Source organism: Arachis hypogaea, chromosome 19 (assembly GCF_003086295.3).
Source record: "Arachis hypogaea cultivar Tifrunner chromosome 19, arahy.Tifrunner.gnm2.J5K5, whole genome shotgun sequence".
NCBI classification, from domain to species: Eukaryota; Viridiplantae; Streptophyta; class Magnoliopsida; order Fabales; family Fabaceae; genus Arachis; species Arachis hypogaea.
In genome coordinates, this window is record NC_092054.1 from 157713544 (window position 1) to 157730400 (window position 16857).

Consider the following 16857-nt stretch of genomic DNA (forward strand, 5'->3'; position numbering starts at 1 on the left):
TTTGTTAAATTAAGCCCTTTTTTGGTATAAGAAAGTAAAAAACAGGACAATCTACAATCTTATACATGGATTATAGAAAAGCAACGGATGGGTCTAAACCAACTCAAAGATAAAAGTCAAATCCCACTAATTGATAATGCTCTCTACCCCAACCGGCTGTATTTTTTATTATGGAAAAATATAGGGATAAGCAACTTTTTTAAATTCTATCCACCATGTAACCAGTAAAGAAAAGTGAGTTATTGGATGAAATCTCGCACCAATTTCATACCATTAAAATCATCATCGATGTCTATTTGATGGGTACAAATCACAAAAGTTATTGGGCTCCTAGTATTCCTCTTTTATTATTATTATTTTTATATTTCCAACGAAAGCACCACAAACAATACAAGTGCCGTCTCTCAAACTCTGACCAGTAAGCTTCATTTCCCGCGTCCCCGTTCCAGCTATATTCTTTTCTTCTTCCTCTTCTTCCTTTCACAAAGACTCCTTCAAACACTAACGCAACAACTATTAACTAACAAAACCCACCTCAGCACTCAACCACTCATTCTTTTTTTCTTTCATTCACTCATTCTCCACCGCCATGCGCCTCCTCTACCTCCTCCTCCTCCTCTTACCTCTCCTCTTCACCCTTTCTTCCTCTCAAACATTCCCCAAAGGTTACTCCCTTAACTGCGGCGCGCTCTCGGGGACCAAAATCGATGGCCGTGAATGGATTTCCGATTCGGCTTATATCTCAACGGGCACACCAAAGAACGTAACACCCTCTGTTTTGCATCCCACTCTTGCAACCGTCAGGTCCTTCAATTATCAGGTGAAGAAGCACTGCTACAGTGTTCCCGTGTATCGCGGTGCAAAGTACTTGCTACGGTCTACGTACTTCTACGGAGCTGTGAACGGTCCCGATCACCCTTCCCCTCCGGTCTTTGTCCAGATCGTTGACGGAACACTTTGGACCGTGGTCAACACCACCATTGACTATGCCAATGGAAACTCTACGCTCTACGAAGGGGTGTTCTTGGCTCAGGGCAAGAACATGAGCTTCTGTATTGGGTCCAATAATTACACGGATTCTGATCCCTTCATATCTGCTTTGGAGTTTCTGATTGTTGGAGGTTCTCTTTATAACACCACGGATTTCACCAAATTTGGACTTAGCTTGGTTGCAAGGAGCAGTTTTGGATATTCAGGATCACCAATTCGGTGAGTGTTTCTTTTATCTTTTAACATTGTGATAAAAAAATTTATATGCCTTGGATTAAAATCATTGGTTATGATGATTTAGTTGTATTGTGAAGTTGTTGGAAATATTGGGATGCTTTGTTGTGGAATTCTCCATATTTGAACTAAGGATTAGATTGAGAAATTCGTGAAAGAATTGTATAATTGCAGAGGAACTGAGAGAGGGTAACCAAAGAGAAGAAAAATAATTGGAGGAGAAAATAGTAGTACTAACATCCTATTTATAATTAAGTCCAGCTATAGCATTGGATTATCTGGCTCCATATATGTTACATACAGTTGTTTAGAAGAGAAACTAGTGAGTGAATGAGCTGGGAAAGGTTACAACTTAAGAAGTTAGTTTATGAAGCATATGAATTGAATAGAAACTATATATGTATGATCATTAATTTATTGGATTTAGAGCTTGTTTGGATGTTATTAAGTTGTCAGAAAAAAAAAAAAATTTTCCTTTTCTTAAGCATTTAATAAATTTTTAATAGTAAAGATACTAGAAAAAAAAAAAAAATTTTAGAAGCTACAATTTATCTTTTTCAATAAGATCTTTTTTTACTTAAAAAAAAATTATATTGTTCATATAATAAATAAACAGGCCCTTACAAAGTTTGCTTTCTCTCTACCTGTAGTTCTATTTTTCTTTCCATTCCTCATTATTGCTGATGATGTTTTTCTCTATAATTGAGTATCAGATATCCTGATGATCAGTTCGACCGGATATGGGAGCCTTATGGGCAGGGTAACTCTACCAAAGGAAACACTGACAATGTTTCTGTTTCTGGATTTTGGAACCTTCCTCCTCTTAAGATATTTGAGACACACATAGGATCTGATCAGTTGGAATCATTGGAACTGAGATGGCCTCCGGCATCACTTCCGAGCTCCAAATACTATGTCGCCCTATACTTTGCTGATGACGCTGCAGGATCAAGAATCTTTAACATAAGTGTGAATGGTATAACATATTTCCGTGACTTGAATGCCATTTCATCAGGTGTTGTTGTCTTTGCCAACCAGTGGCCTCTTTCTGGTCCTACAACTGTAACTTTGACCCCTACTGCTAATTCATCCTTGGGCCCCTTAATCAACGCTGGCGAAGTTTTTGAGGTGCTGTCTCTTGGGGAAAGAACTTTAACTCGAGATGGTATATCTTCTGATTTCATGTTTTCTTTAATTAACCTTGGTTCTCCTAGAATATCTAATAGCAAAGAATTAAGAAAGTAGGTAATAAGAGGAAAAGGTGAAATATTTCTCCAATGACAATGCTGTTTAACAATATTGCAGATCTTTACTTTCACTCATCCAAACAGTGTTTATGAATTAAATGTTGCAATTCCAAATTGGTCTTGTGGTAGTAATGGAATGTAATCATTACAAGGTGTAGCATGGTACACATAATTGTAGTGCATTAATATGTTAGTTCTGAACATGCAAGGGTTTATGAATGGGAACTTTCTTTTGGACAGTTATTGCTTTGGAAAGGATAAAAAAGAGCCTCCGAAATCCTCCACTTGATTGGAATGGTGATCCTTGTATGCCTCAGCAGTACGCGTGGACTGGCATCACATGTTCTACGGGTCCCCGCATTCGAGTAGTGACTTTGTAAGCACAGAGTTGAGCTGTCATGGCACAATACTTTGTCCTTCCAGTTCCAATGTTACTGTACTCCGTAAATGATGTTACTTATGATTTCCTGTTGTTTTCAGAAATTTGACAAGTATGGAGCTTTCAGGATCTTTGTCTCCTTTTGTTGCCAATATGACAGCTCTGACTAATATGTAGGTGCTTAACTCTAAATCTCAGTTCATTGAATCTGGTATTTACAAGTTTTAATTGGAAAACCATTGCTTTTTTGTAGCTGGCTTGGAAATAACAGTTTGTCAGGGCACATTCCTGACCTAGGTTCACTAACACTGTTAGAAACATTGTAAGTAACTCATTTTGTATGCAATTCCATGATCTAAATGTTTGAAATCAGAGAACTTTGATGTATTCATGCCATGAAGCTCACTATCTGGATATTATTATTGTATTTAAAGGCACTTGGAAGACAATCAATTCGACGGAGAGATTCCTTCATCCCTAGGGAACATCAGCACTTTGCATGAAGTGTAAGCTCTGTCCTCTTTATACAAGAGAATATAATTAAACTGGTTTTTTGTGTTGTTTCTTGAATCCTGATTTAAGTCAGCCCTGTACAACTACGTTGTTTACATGAGTGTGGCCCAAAAATAGTACAATTTATCACCATTCAGAGAGTCTTTGCTGTCATCCTCTCTACAGAGGAAAATCTGCCAGTTTCTGCTCAGTTCCATTATTTAGTGTCCCTATAGTTTTTTTTATCTTTTCTATTCTTTGTTGTTTCTTGATTAGACCCTCTTTGGCTGTTGCAGATTTCTGCAAAACAATAATTTGACAGGTCAAGTTCCATCAAACCTTATTGGAAAACCAGGGCTGAACCTCAGGTAACTAAAACCTATTTATCTTTTCTTGTCACGGGATTCAAAATTGTTGTCTCACCGACTTCTCACTTCTGCATGTTATAACAGAACGTCTGGAAATAATTTTTTATCATCTGCACCAGCACCAGCACCAGCACCTTGAGGAATTTGCTCAGTGCCTTCTGTGGTCAAGATCAATACTCTTGTGAAGAACTTTTGATTCGTTTTGTCCTTAGATTTCTAATTTTTGTGGAAATGATTCGATTTCGACTCCTCAAACTGAAGATCAAACTTCATTTCAGCCTTATCTTGTATTCTTCGAGCTAGATTCTCAATCCGGTTGAAAATTCGAATCTTACCTGAAAATTCTATCTTAAATATCCTTGTATAGGAATTATTCATTATTTTATTCAATATTTTTTTAAGGTTGTCCATGAGATGCCAGTTTCCCATACTTTGTATGTCATTCTGGTTTGTATTCTGCTAATTGTAGGGTACAACTTAGGGAACGGATACTTAAGACACCCTAAACAACAGTGTATTTGCTATTGTGAAAGTAAAAAATAGAGCCTGAGATATAGTTGTCTGGCATATTTTTCTTTTCTTGTAATCAAACAAAACTGAAATAGTTCATATTTTAACTCTTCTTCCACATTCAAACAAGATACATCAATTCATCTTATGTAACCAGAGAAATGTGGATATAACTCATTAGTCCGTTTAGTTTTTACTAATCGACATATTAATTTTTGCAAAACCAAGTTTATCCACAGTTCTCTTGTACACCTTTCTATTTACAATCTTCATTTGTTCACTTTTGATTATATTCTGTTATTGACTTACTGTACTACTTTCAAAGTTATAGGGTCTTGGTCTATTTCGTCAATGTAAAAGATTAAAAGATTCCTATGATTTGTCACTCTATGAAATTGTTTCTGATTTTGTTATGAAATGCTTGACATAAATTAAGAAGGGCTTCTTTGCCATTAATAGAAGGGGTGTGTTGACTTAGTGCACAGCATTTTCTAATTGTAAATTGTGAGGCAAGTATAAAGCTAAATTGCTTTGAAGAAAAGTGGAGAGTGAGGTACTATGAAGTTGAATACCATATGAAAACTGAATTGTTGTACCACTCACTCATTAATATTGTGTCGATTGATCAGATCTTTGAGGCTGATAGATCAAGCAGCCATGTGGGACTCACTTATTGAGGAACTCTGCATCCATCATGTGAGATGACCCCCACTTCTTTCCTAATTAGCTACCCACACATGCAGAACATCAAATATTTCTGGCCTCTAGTGACATCACAAGGGAATGCACATTCCATATGATTATACAAAAGTCAGAATTTACATTCTAAATCTCTCAGATCCACCCAAATTAACAACTAGCCTAATAAGCATGAAAGCATAATTTGATCATAAAAACAAATAAGGAAATTTATTTGAGAAGAACTCTGAGGACTAATAAGGAGGATCAAACTAAACAAACTTATGAATACTCCAAAATCTTTCTTTTGTTTTTTTACCTCTCTAATCTTCCTTTCTTGAGTGGAAAAAGAGGTGGCAAGGCACTGCTTTTGACCTGGGTGCAAATTGGAACATTAATCATTGGTCTAATTCTAATAGTAGCTGACCTTGTTCTCTCTAACCCTTTCTTGATCCTCTTCACATGCTGCTCCTTATGATTATTATTATTATTATTATTATTATTGTTCCTTGATGATCCTTGTTCTTTTCCTTCTTTTGCTGCTACATCACCAAGTGAACTTGCAGAAGATGATGAAGATGAGGAAGAAGATGAAGGTGACAAGGAAGAAGAAGCACGTTGCTTCTTCAACCTCAGCAACTCTTTCCAAAGAATAGTGCACTTTGGTGGCCTTGGAGATGGATCTGTTGGGAATAAGACACAATTCCCCCTTGAGAAAACACCTTTGACAGAGAAATAAAATAGACACAATCACAACACAAGAATTTAACGTGGAAACTCCAATTACCGGAGAAAAAACCACGGCCGTTGTCAAATGACAACCAGAGAATATCACTATGTGAAAATTGTTACAACACATAGACTTCTTTCTCTCACCGGCACCCCAGTACACCCACACTCTTTCAAAGCAAATATCTAACTACACCTCACAACACTCTCTAATCAAAGAGTACAGAGGAAAAGAAAAATCAGATACAAGCTTAAAGTGTTTCTGACTGGTGCAAAAACAAATGGAGAACTTAGCCTCATATTTATAGCCTAGGCCACCCACTCCATTTGCTATCCTAAGCAATGTGGGACTAATTCAACCAAATCCTAACAGGATCATCATCCACAAACCAGTTCACTCTACTACTCTCTTCCTTGTTATTGCTACTGTTGTTGTTGTTGGTCACTACTACAACTTCCTCTTCTAACTCTTCATCTTCATCATCATCTTCTTCTTCTTCTCCCTCTTTGGCTTTGAGGTTGATCTTGCTTAGCTTCTCAAGATGCTGCATCTGCCAAAAGGGAAGAAGCTTCCCTTCAAAGAAAAGCTCATCAGCAGTTAACACTGTGTTGTTGTTGTTGCTCACATTGTTTGAGAGGAACTCAAAATCTGCAGCATTATTATTATTACTATTCTTTGCTCCTCCTCTCTCTGCAGCACCTTCCTTCTTCTCTTCATTATCTCTTTCATACTCAGGGTTTGGACTTATGGAGATGAAGTTGTTCTCATCTAAGAACTCAGCAGAGAAAGATATTCTGGGGCTTGAAGGTGCATCAATGGATCTGGGAACAGACTCAAGAGATACCATTATTTGTCTGTGTTCTGGGGTAGGAAGAGAAAAAAGAATAAAACAAAAGAAAGAGTAGATGCTGCAGTTTTTTTAGGAGTTTGGTGTGGTAGTGGCTAGCCTTGAGGGTTGTGATGAATTGTGATTGTGCTTTATCATATGCATGAGAATTGTGATTTTATAAAGGAGAAGAGACTGTTATTAATGTCACATCTAACTTTTTAAGAGTAGTAGAAATATTTTTGTGACTATTTTTTGGGTCATTATCTTATCACTAAAAATGAAGAATTATATATATGGGTACTAAATTTTTAATCACATTTTTTTTAACTACTGTCAGAACGGTGAGATTATAAAAATGAAATGGTCTAGCAAACCAGAAACAGGTGACCTATGAAACTGTTTAGAATATAGGGACAGCACATGGAAGCCTTGGGAAGTAAAAGACAAAAGCATTTTATCATTATTAATTCTTTGCATGCAATGCAAGTCTAAACACTTGTATCTACACTCTTGCTCTGCATGCTTTAATTTAGTGTTTTATTTCTATGAATTTAACATTTTATATATTTCTTTCAATGATAAGGAGGAGGGAAAGAGAGTAAAAATTTTCAAATTTATGGAGAGCATTAATTAGCAAGAATCTTAATCAATTCTATACTAGTTTTTTACTCACTCCCAAAAAGATTTTAGTATTGTCAGTGTCACTCGGAAATTGCAATAGATCAAACTATATATGATGAGATGGGTGGAAGGAGTTAATAAATTGGTTGAAAATATATTACAAATATTAGATTCTCTTATTAATAACTGTTCAAAAAAGAAAAGTGAAGAAAATAGTATATCATAATTTTCATCAAAATATTATCTCACTGAATGAGATGACAAAATCATGTGCTGCTATCAATTGCAAACATTTTGCAGATCAAGTGAATGTATTCAGATTTCAGGCATTTTCTCTTTCACATTGCTTGTAATGGCCTCCACATACATTGCAGAAGAGCACAGAAGAAAAGACAGAAGGGGATCATATTATTTAAACTAAAACCATTAATTAAGAATGCCTTTACAAATGACCTTAAGGATCCTAATTATATACATTAAAAAAATTACACTCCTTACTCCTTATTAGTCAAAGAAACATAGGCTTTAATTTGACCCAACCCTGCATGAAGGAACTATAACATGGGAGAAGCCTCAAGCATGTGGCCACATGAAAGTAGCTTCTTGGGCATGTGACAACAAGGTTAAAAGATTGAACATATGTTGGTGAAAATGACCAAGTTACCCTCAGAATAAGTTGGTCACAGCTGGTCCAGTTGGTTATATTTCCAACATGGGGTTGAGTTTATTGTCCTAAGAAAAGGGAAACAAGTTGTGTGTGATCATGTCCAGCTCTTGAAAAAGCTTCTGTTAAGATTTGGGCAGGCTCTAATTAATTCTTGACAGCTAATGAACATTGGAGGGTAAATCTTTCAATTATTACACATTGCTTGCCTTTTAGTACTTAAATAATTAAATTAATGTTTACTTATACATTTTTTAAACTCAAGTATGGAGATAATAGATATATATAAAAATAAAACCAGTGTATGAATAATAGCTACTCTTTTTAGTATTTAAATAGCACAAGCCTTTGTATAACTCCCATTAACATTATCCTTGTGTATTCTGTGGTCCTGCTTTGGACTATAATTGAACTACACAATAATGTAAAATGACAGCATAATGTTTGTGAAAAAGAACAAAAACTTAAACATGTGATTTGTCCTTAATTTATAAGGATAACTATATTTGCTGATCTTGATCAAAAGCAAGAAGTTCTACCACATTAGTATAAAACTCTAGCACAATCAACACAGTTTAATTTAGTGTAAGGCATCTCATGATTGATCAATACACCAATTAGTCAATGCTTTTACATTAGCAACTATGTACACATCAAATCAATTACTTAATCAATTATTCATATAAAATAAAGAGAAAAAGACAAATCGATCCCTAACTTTTTTGTCCGCAGACATTTAAGTCCCTGAAGATTTAAAAATACATTTAAGTCCTTGACCTCTTCAAAATCTGGACATATCGATCCCTGAGTCTAATTTGTTCAATTTTAAAAATTCTCTCACGTATGCATCCGTATCAACCAAGTCAGTACAACAGAAGTTACGTTTGATTTTTTCGATAAGTCCGACAGACCCAAGTGAACATGAGGGATCGATATGTCCAAATTTTAAAAAGGTCAAGGACTTAAATGTCTGCGGATCAAAAGATTAAGGACCTATTTGTCCTTTTCTCTAAAATAAAAAGCACTATTATGGCAAGAATTTTAGCCTTTGAGGTCCCCAAGTTATTGTTCTCAACATGTGATTTACAGTAAAAGTTGTTTTTTGACAGTTGTAAAAAATAATTCATTCTCTGACTGTTGAGGTTGTTCAGAGAGTAGCACCATATGATGGTGTAAATATGAATTCAATGCAATGCAATACATTGCATTTTGACCAACGGTTTCACTCAAAGTAGGGCCCCATAGAGAATGGATCATGATGATACATGAAACAGACAAGAGTAAAGAGTTATGTAACCAGGGTATCCATCAAAAAAGAGTTATGTAACAAGAACTGAATAGTACCTTCCAATTCATCTTATATGGGATAGTGAGGCATGTGTGTTTGCTTTGGGTGAGAGAGGGACCACACTTTTCTTTGTCCTTTTGGTGCTTTGGAATTAACATGAACTACAACAATCTGAAACTAGTTGCACTATGCACGTTTTAAGTTTTTATGAGGGAAAGAAACAGCTACAGTTTTATGCACAGACTCTGCTAAATGCCCTCTCATCATTTTTTTACAATCAACAAAATAATAGTGACATCTTTCTAGATATCCAATTCAATCAAAGGTAAAAATCAAGAATATAATTTAGGTGTTAGGAAACAAACGTGTTAAAATTCCATCATATCTATTTATAATATATAAAAGCTGATATCAACTCTCTCTACAATGTGAAAATCAACCGATCACTATTTAGTAAAATATTTTTAAAAAATTAAAACAAAAAACCCTTATCTATTATTATTCAATTGAAACATCAAGTACTAATTAAATGCAATAAACATACATTAAAAGTGTCATAATAATAATAATAATAATTATAAAAAATTTCAGTTACAAGTATTTAAATTCTACAACTTACACATGTTTACTACTCTTCATTTCTTAATCTCTCGTACTAATTGTAAAAAATTTCTTAAATTTAATATAATATTTTTTTATGTTTTTCATTCTCATTCATTTATTTATTTTTTTTTATTATTTACAAACAAAAAAACCACAAGAAAAGACAAAGTATAGCCATTAATGCAAATCAAAAAATGAAAAAAAAAAATACAGTTTTGTATAACTCTAATATAAATAACCTATGTCTTTTTTTAAAAATAAATAAATTCAAAATCTATTTATAATATGTTCTCTAAAATATTTTTAATATAATATTTATTAAAATATACTATATAGTATAAATAATCTATCTCTCGACACATTGCACGGGTCTAGTTACTAATTAATTTGGTTGAAATATATTTTGCACCACATTAGTAGAACTTGATCAAGTACCTCATAATTTATTGATTAACAATAAATTCTTAATGAAATTTAGATTTAGGATGAATTAATTATTGACATGACGTTATTTTTTTCTTAGCTTTCAATGTTTAATCAGTATATTTTTTTCCCCTATTTCTCTATCCAAAAATAACACCTAAGCTAAAGCATTTATTCAAGGAAGGGACCTTAGATCAATAAGAGCATACTCATATTTAATAGAATTCATGTTATGAATAACAGCTGTTATTAATAAAAGAGAATAGATATATAGAGCAGTCCTCTGATTTGACTACTTGTTGGCAAGGGCTATTATATTATATTATTTGGCTGGTCTAATAATCTTGCTATTAATCATAATTTAATGCCTAAGAAAATATTTGCCTTACTTTATTAGGACAGGCTTTCCTCAAGTATCCTTAAAAATAAACTTTTTGTTTTATGAAAGTAGTGATTATCTGTAGTTCTGTACTACTTCCATTGCTCAAACAAGGAAAATGATAAATAAAAAAAAATATTCATTAAAAACAGAAAATGAATTATAAAAATAATATATAAAACCACTTTTTTTTTACAAAGATAATTATTCATACGAAGATATTTTTTTATAAAAATAATAGTTAAAGTCTTATAACATCTATTATATTAAATAATTTTATTAAATATATCAAATTATTTAACTATTTTTAATTATTATTTTTATATAAATATATTTTTTATACGAGTAAATTGTAGATATATATTACTGGAAGAGTTTTAAGTGTACCAAAAATATTGGTGTTCCAATTATTTTAATCATTAATCTGAATTATAAAAAAAATGTATAATATATATTAATTAAAATCAACAGGTAAAATAACTGGAATACCGGTGTTCTCGACATACTTAAAATTTTTCCTATATTATTATTGGTGTTTAAGAAGATGACGTGGACTTGGTCAAGGTTAATGATTGGTACTTTGGCAGGGAATGCCCAAATGGACACTACAATATAACATTGATTGGGTCCACTATGGTACATAATTTGGAAAAAATTAAGCTCCATCATCTTCAAATTGTTTGATTATGTAATTAGGCAGGCTTGTTAGGAGCACGTCACCTAGTTAAAAATAATGGACCGGGCTACAATTAGAGTAGTGTGGGAAAGGGAAAAGGGATAAGGGATGAAGCAATATATAAAAGGTCACTATGATTTATATATTTAGTTTTTTTTTTTAAATAATTTAATTAAAAAAAACAAATATCAGAAATTACTTAAACAGAAGGATAATTCGTTTAAAATTACTTTCGATCTCCTTCTAAGAAGAGAGAAGCTATACTTGATGAAGTTATAACTTCATTGTCATTTTTATCATAATATTTGCTACTGTATTTATATCTTTTGTAATCAAACGAAAGTTAACATGCTAATTCCAATGCATTATATTTCTTATTTTGGACACCAACGTGTCAATAAATCCAAAACCATCTTGATAATTAGTAATAAGATTAAATGCTTCTATACAATCTGTCTCACAAATAACATGCAAACAATTTCTCTTAAAAAATACTATTACTCGCAATTATTTCCAATCAATTTGCTAACACCCATTATAATTTCAGATGACGCAAACAAAACTAACATTATCACCAGAATTAGAATAATTAGCTCTATTTTAGTCTCTGTTAATTATTAATAGAATGATATTTTTAAACATTTTAGACACAATAATACATATTTGAGTTATCTTCTTTATTCCTTTTTCTGAGAATTCCTTATTGATAAGTTATTGTAACTTACAAAATATAGCTAAAAATTTTGAGACAAGTTCTACATAATTTTAAGTATATACATTAACTTTCTAATTTCCATCTAGAATCTTAAGTAGGAATAAATCAAATCAAATTATACAACATAATTAAGTCGCAACTTACACGAGGGAAAATCTAAGTTTGAAAATGGTGACATTAGCTTAATTAAAAGCATATTTAGGCAGGTAGATGACCTTTGCTATACGTCAAAATCAGTATTAATAAGACTTTCACTTCAAAATTAAAGCCTGAAAGCTTAAACCAGCATTCTTTCCAGGTCTCAGGTTTGAATCAATTTTAAACCAACTTTTTTTATGTAATAAATTAAAATGCTTCTTGTTCTTCTCCCAGCTCCTTTCTCTACTTTCTAGTTTTATCATTGAATGAGAATATGAGATGACGGTTATACAGGGTATGCATGAGTAAAAATTAAGAATTTTAATTTATTTTTTAAATTATCCTCCTAATATTTAAGTAAAAAATTCAAATGTATATTATTTTTAAAAAACTTAAAAAAAATAAAAAAATAAATCTTTATCTAGAGGTTAAAAAGATAATTAAACGAATAAATCAGAACTCCCAATCATTTTCTCTTTAAAATTATGGTTACTCAATTTTGTTATATAAATTACAAAATTGTGGATAATATATTATGAAATGTAACATGAAAGTAATATTATCATGGGTTTTTTTCAGATGTCAACTTTTGATTAATGTCACAAAAGAAATTAGGCAACGGAAGATTGATTTCTCATGATGTGTAAATGCCACGTTCGTTTTCTTTAATGAATATAATTTTCGTGGCTCTCTTCTTCTTCCCATCTGTATGGCTATACGTGATTTCTGGAAGGAAAATGGTGGAAAATTATATTGATTTATACATATACACATGTTATTATTGAATTATTGAATATGTGATGTATGATCATTGGGAAGAAGGGTGGTAACAGGTAGGGTAGGATAGAGTAGAGTTTGGATCAAACTTTAATCCTACCCGCATGTTAAGATTTTTATATAAATTTAACTCTACTTTATCTGTGAGTTGAGAATATCCCAACCCTAACTCTACTTGTTTTTAATTCGCGGATACTCGACTTTATCCGTGGATTACTAAAAAATACAATATTATTATATAACTTGATGATAATTAAAAATATAACTTACTTTTATATAAAAAAAGTATTCAATTATCAATTAATGATCTTCTTTTAGTGATTAATGATCTACTTAAAATATATTTTTATATAAGTATATAATATATACATATATAGGGTGCGAGCTGGTCGGATAGAGTCGAGACTCAACCCGCACCCAACTCGACACTCACAAAAATTCTACCCGTATCCTATCCTATCCGCTGTAGATCAATTTGACAATCCTATTCGACCGAATTAAATCGGGTTAAATACTCACTGAATAAAATATATATTGCCACCCTTAATAACAGATCAGGGATCGTTATTGTCACTTTTTTTTAGAGTCAAAAGTTAGAACATAATCAAATGAAACTCAATTTGGTTGCCGTGTGGTACCGAACCCCCTTGATCATGATATCTTGTTTCATCTATCCTTTCAATTCAATTCTTGCTGGAAATTAAATTAATTAATGAGAAAATGAACATATCTTAGATTGAAAATGAATCCTCTTAATTTTAAATTTTAATTAATTGACTGTGATAAGCACTGATATGAACATTTGACATGAATTTAAAAAACAAAAAACACTTGACATGCTCAAATAAAATTTTTCAACTGTTATATAATACCATCTAAAAATCAAAGAACATTTTGGGTTATTGCTTTTATTTTTATAGTTAAATGAAATCCTCTAAGAATAATATCTTCAATGACTGTGTGATTTTGAACAATGACTACTTATATTAAGATCTTTTTAATTTATAATAAAGTGATATACTGATAACTAAGGTGCAAACACATGTTACATTAAGTAATTTAGTAAAATATGCCATATATTTAATAATTTTCTATTATTATCTCTACATAAAGACATTTTTATATAAATAATCACTCTTTTACTATTGACAAATGCTTAGGCTTAGGTCAAGTTGCATTTTCTTCTTTTATGAGCTATATAAATATTATAATAGAATTGAGCTTGAAAATTCTGTGTTATTCTTTTGTGACAATTATGGAGCATTCCATCGCTGAAAATATTCATTTTCCCAATTGAATCTAGCTGCAAAGAATATAATTGAATGATGTAGATTGTCATTGAGTCTATCAATAAATAAAAAATGAGTTACATTACTATGCCCTCTTGTGCCATATATCTACTTATAATTTTTTTTATGTAGATTATTTAAATCACGAGTAAATGCCATTTTCAGTCCTTAACTATTTGTTCGATAGACTTCTCACGCCCTAAAAAATTTAAACATCCAGATCGGTTCCTATCTACTTTGATATATGTACGTTCAAGTCCCTATCTACTTTGAGTAAATGCCCTTTTCGGTCTCTAACCAGGGATTGAAACATACATATATCAAAGTAGATAGAGACCAATTTAAATATTTAAATTTCTTAAGAAGTGGGAAGTCCATCTAACAAATGGTTAGAGACCGAAAAAGACATTTACTCTTTAAATCATAAAAAAAATTACATTTTGCTAGTGGAAAATGACCTATATCATTCCTTGAAAATAACATATATATATAAGTCAACTTGTTTCTTCTGCAATTTAAGAGAATAATATTAGTATATTAACTATTGGTCATCGTGTATTTAGTTTTAATTATACACGAAGAAAATAAAACAACGATAATGTTGGCAAATTCAAGCTGCAGAATCAAGTAAGCTACCCAAGGTAGCATAGCATAACAGCGTCCTAATATGAATATGTATATAGCAACCTATGCATTTTTCGTCCTCTAAATTTAATTAGCCATAAATGAGAGTTTAGATATAGTACCACCCCTATATTAGATTAGATATAATAAGTTTAACACTGCCTTATAGGCACATCTATAATCTATAATATTAATTATTCAGTCAGTCCTACAGCTATACAACCCTATAACACAGGGCGGCTCCATTAAATACCATTTAACAAAAGTCAATTTCCATAATCAATCAAATAATTAACTTAAGAGATTCTCATCAGCTACAAAGGAATCTTGTTGCATATATAGCAGCTAAATAACCCATGATGATGAAGTTAATTAATTAATGTAATTATTATACACACCACACACAAAAGTAGTAAAATTACACTTTGAAAGGGGCATGATCATAAACGGTCATAAAGGGTTCCAATTTTCCATGCTATCTTACCATGCAACTCTTTTTACATCACTTTCGTGTCAGATTCCCTAACGTGAGAAATCACAGACACACAAAAGTAGACATAGAAAAGGCAACCCTTTTTTTTTTCAGATCATAATTTTGGGTTAATCAGATCCTGAAACAAACTGCACCTGCATGTGACGAAAAACAAAAACAAAAAAATATAACATTTTATAAAAAAATAATAATAACCTAGTTTCGTTTTAATTAATTAATGTAGAAACTCAGGTACAGTCGATTTCACATAAAGTTGATACCTAAGAGCTGTTAGATGATTTGACTGATTTAACTAAATTTTCATCTAACAGCTCTGTGGTATCAAGTTCACGTAGTATCAAGTTCACGTAAGGTCTATTTTATCTTGAATTTTCACCATTAATTAAAGATTAGAAAAATTAATTAATTAATTAATTAATTATATTTGGCTACTACTGAGTACTGACCATAGTCTTTGTTCTGAGCCAACGAGTTCTTGCAATGAGCGATGGCTCCTTGGATTGCGTTCTGCAACTCTTCCGTTGTCGAAGTATCAGCGTAAGAGAACCCTCCGGCGGTGGAGAGAACGCCGGAGTGTGTCGGAGAGGACCTCATGGACGAAGGGCAGCTTGAAACGTAGATGCTCTTTCGTCGAGGGTAGTTCAAGTTTCCCGAGAAGGAAGAATGCGACGAAGAAGAAACCAGTGCGCTTTTATTGATCTCCGTCGTTTCCTTCTTCAAGCAGGAAAATGATGATGAAGAAGAATAAGAAGGAGGAGGAGGAGGAGCGTTCTGTGTTTCCATGGCGGATCTGTTTGCTACTTTTTTCGAAGACGACGATGACGCTTGCGTTGTTTTCTGGTGATCCTTATTATGTTTGTGAGAGAACAACAATGGCTTCTTCACTTTGTTCAGATACTTTCTTATAACCTCCTTGGCGGTGCTTCCCATTTTCTTCACCGACCTTGAGGGTTCAGAAACGGAAACAGAGACGCTCTCATGAGTTTCGACGCGGTTTTTGCGGAAAACAGAGGAGAATCTAGAGAACGAGAAGTACTTGTTGTTGTTGTTATTCGTGGCGGCGGTGGTGGTGGCGGTTTTCTTGTCGCAGTGGAAGGCATTGGTGATGGTGGTGTTATGGCGGTTGACGAAGTTGTTTTCGTCGTCGGTGACAGAGCTGGGGCGGGAGGAATCGCAGTCGTAGGTGAAGGAGGAAGAGGTGGAGGTGGTGCTGGCGGTAGAGTGACGTGGCGCGGCGGCGGAGGAGGAGGACGAGAGGAGGAGAGTGCGGACCATGGAGATGCGAGGGGAGAGGTGAAGAGGGAGGAGCTGGCCTTTGTAGAAGAGCTCATCGGCGGGGCAGAGAAGAGTGGAGGATTTTCGAGGTGAGATTGAGATTGTGAACTCGAAATCAGAAGAAGAAGAAGAAGAAAAGGAATGGGTTGGGGATGGTGGAAGAGTGGATGAATGTGAAGAAGGGTTTGGTCTATTATTACTTGTTCTCGTTCTTCTTCTTCTCCCCATCTTGTTTCTTCATCTACTGCTGTTGTTCTTTCGAGGTAAAAAAAAAGTTTTGGTTATTGACCAAGATTCTGCCATTTATACAGCTTTGAATGACTGGTCAATGCTTCTTCTCTAACAACAATGCCACGTGACTATCACGTGTCTTCACTGCAATTTTTTTATGGAAAATGCTAGTTGTACAATACTTTTCAGCCTTTAATCAGCCTT

General features: G+C 33.1%; 3 protein-coding genes across 3 annotated transcripts; 1 reads left to right on the top strand and 2 right to left on the bottom strand.

Moving 5' to 3' along the window:
- Window positions 1–387: 387 nt before the first annotated feature.
- Window positions 388–4277, top strand: LOC112776654 (leucine-rich repeat receptor-like serine/threonine-protein kinase At2g14510). The gene is made up of 8 exons (XM_025820883.3): window positions 388–1209; window positions 1938–2389; window positions 2712–2847; window positions 2952–3023; window positions 3104–3172; window positions 3285–3356; window positions 3639–3710; window positions 3795–4277. The coding sequence occupies exons 1-8, from the start codon at window positions 590–592 to the stop codon at window positions 3847–3849; spliced, it is 1548 nt and encodes a 515-aa protein (XP_025676668.1). The 5' UTR covers window positions 388–589; the 3' UTR covers window positions 3850–4277.
- A 786-nt stretch (window positions 4278–5063) lies between these two features.
- On the bottom strand, window positions 5064–6605 carry LOC112776655 (uncharacterized). Its single transcript, XM_025820884.3, has 2 exons — window positions 6005–6605; window positions 5064–5582 (listed from the first exon to the last, which is right to left on the bottom strand). The coding sequence occupies exons 1-2, from the start codon at window positions 6473–6475 to the stop codon at window positions 5214–5216; spliced, it is 840 nt and encodes a 279-aa protein (XP_025676669.1). The 5' UTR covers window positions 6476–6605; the 3' UTR covers window positions 5064–5213.
- Window positions 6606–14869: 8264 nt separating this feature from the next.
- LOC112779623 (probable membrane-associated kinase regulator 1) lies at window positions 14870–16702 on the bottom strand. The gene is made up of 2 exons (XM_025823950.3): window positions 15594–16702; window positions 14870–15281 (listed from the first exon to the last, which is right to left on the bottom strand). Exons 1-2 carry the CDS (start codon window positions 16648–16650, stop codon window positions 15259–15261), a joined length of 1080 nt encoding a protein of 359 aa, XP_025679735.1. The 5' UTR covers window positions 16651–16702; the 3' UTR covers window positions 14870–15258.
- Window positions 16703–16857: the final 155 nt, after the last annotated feature.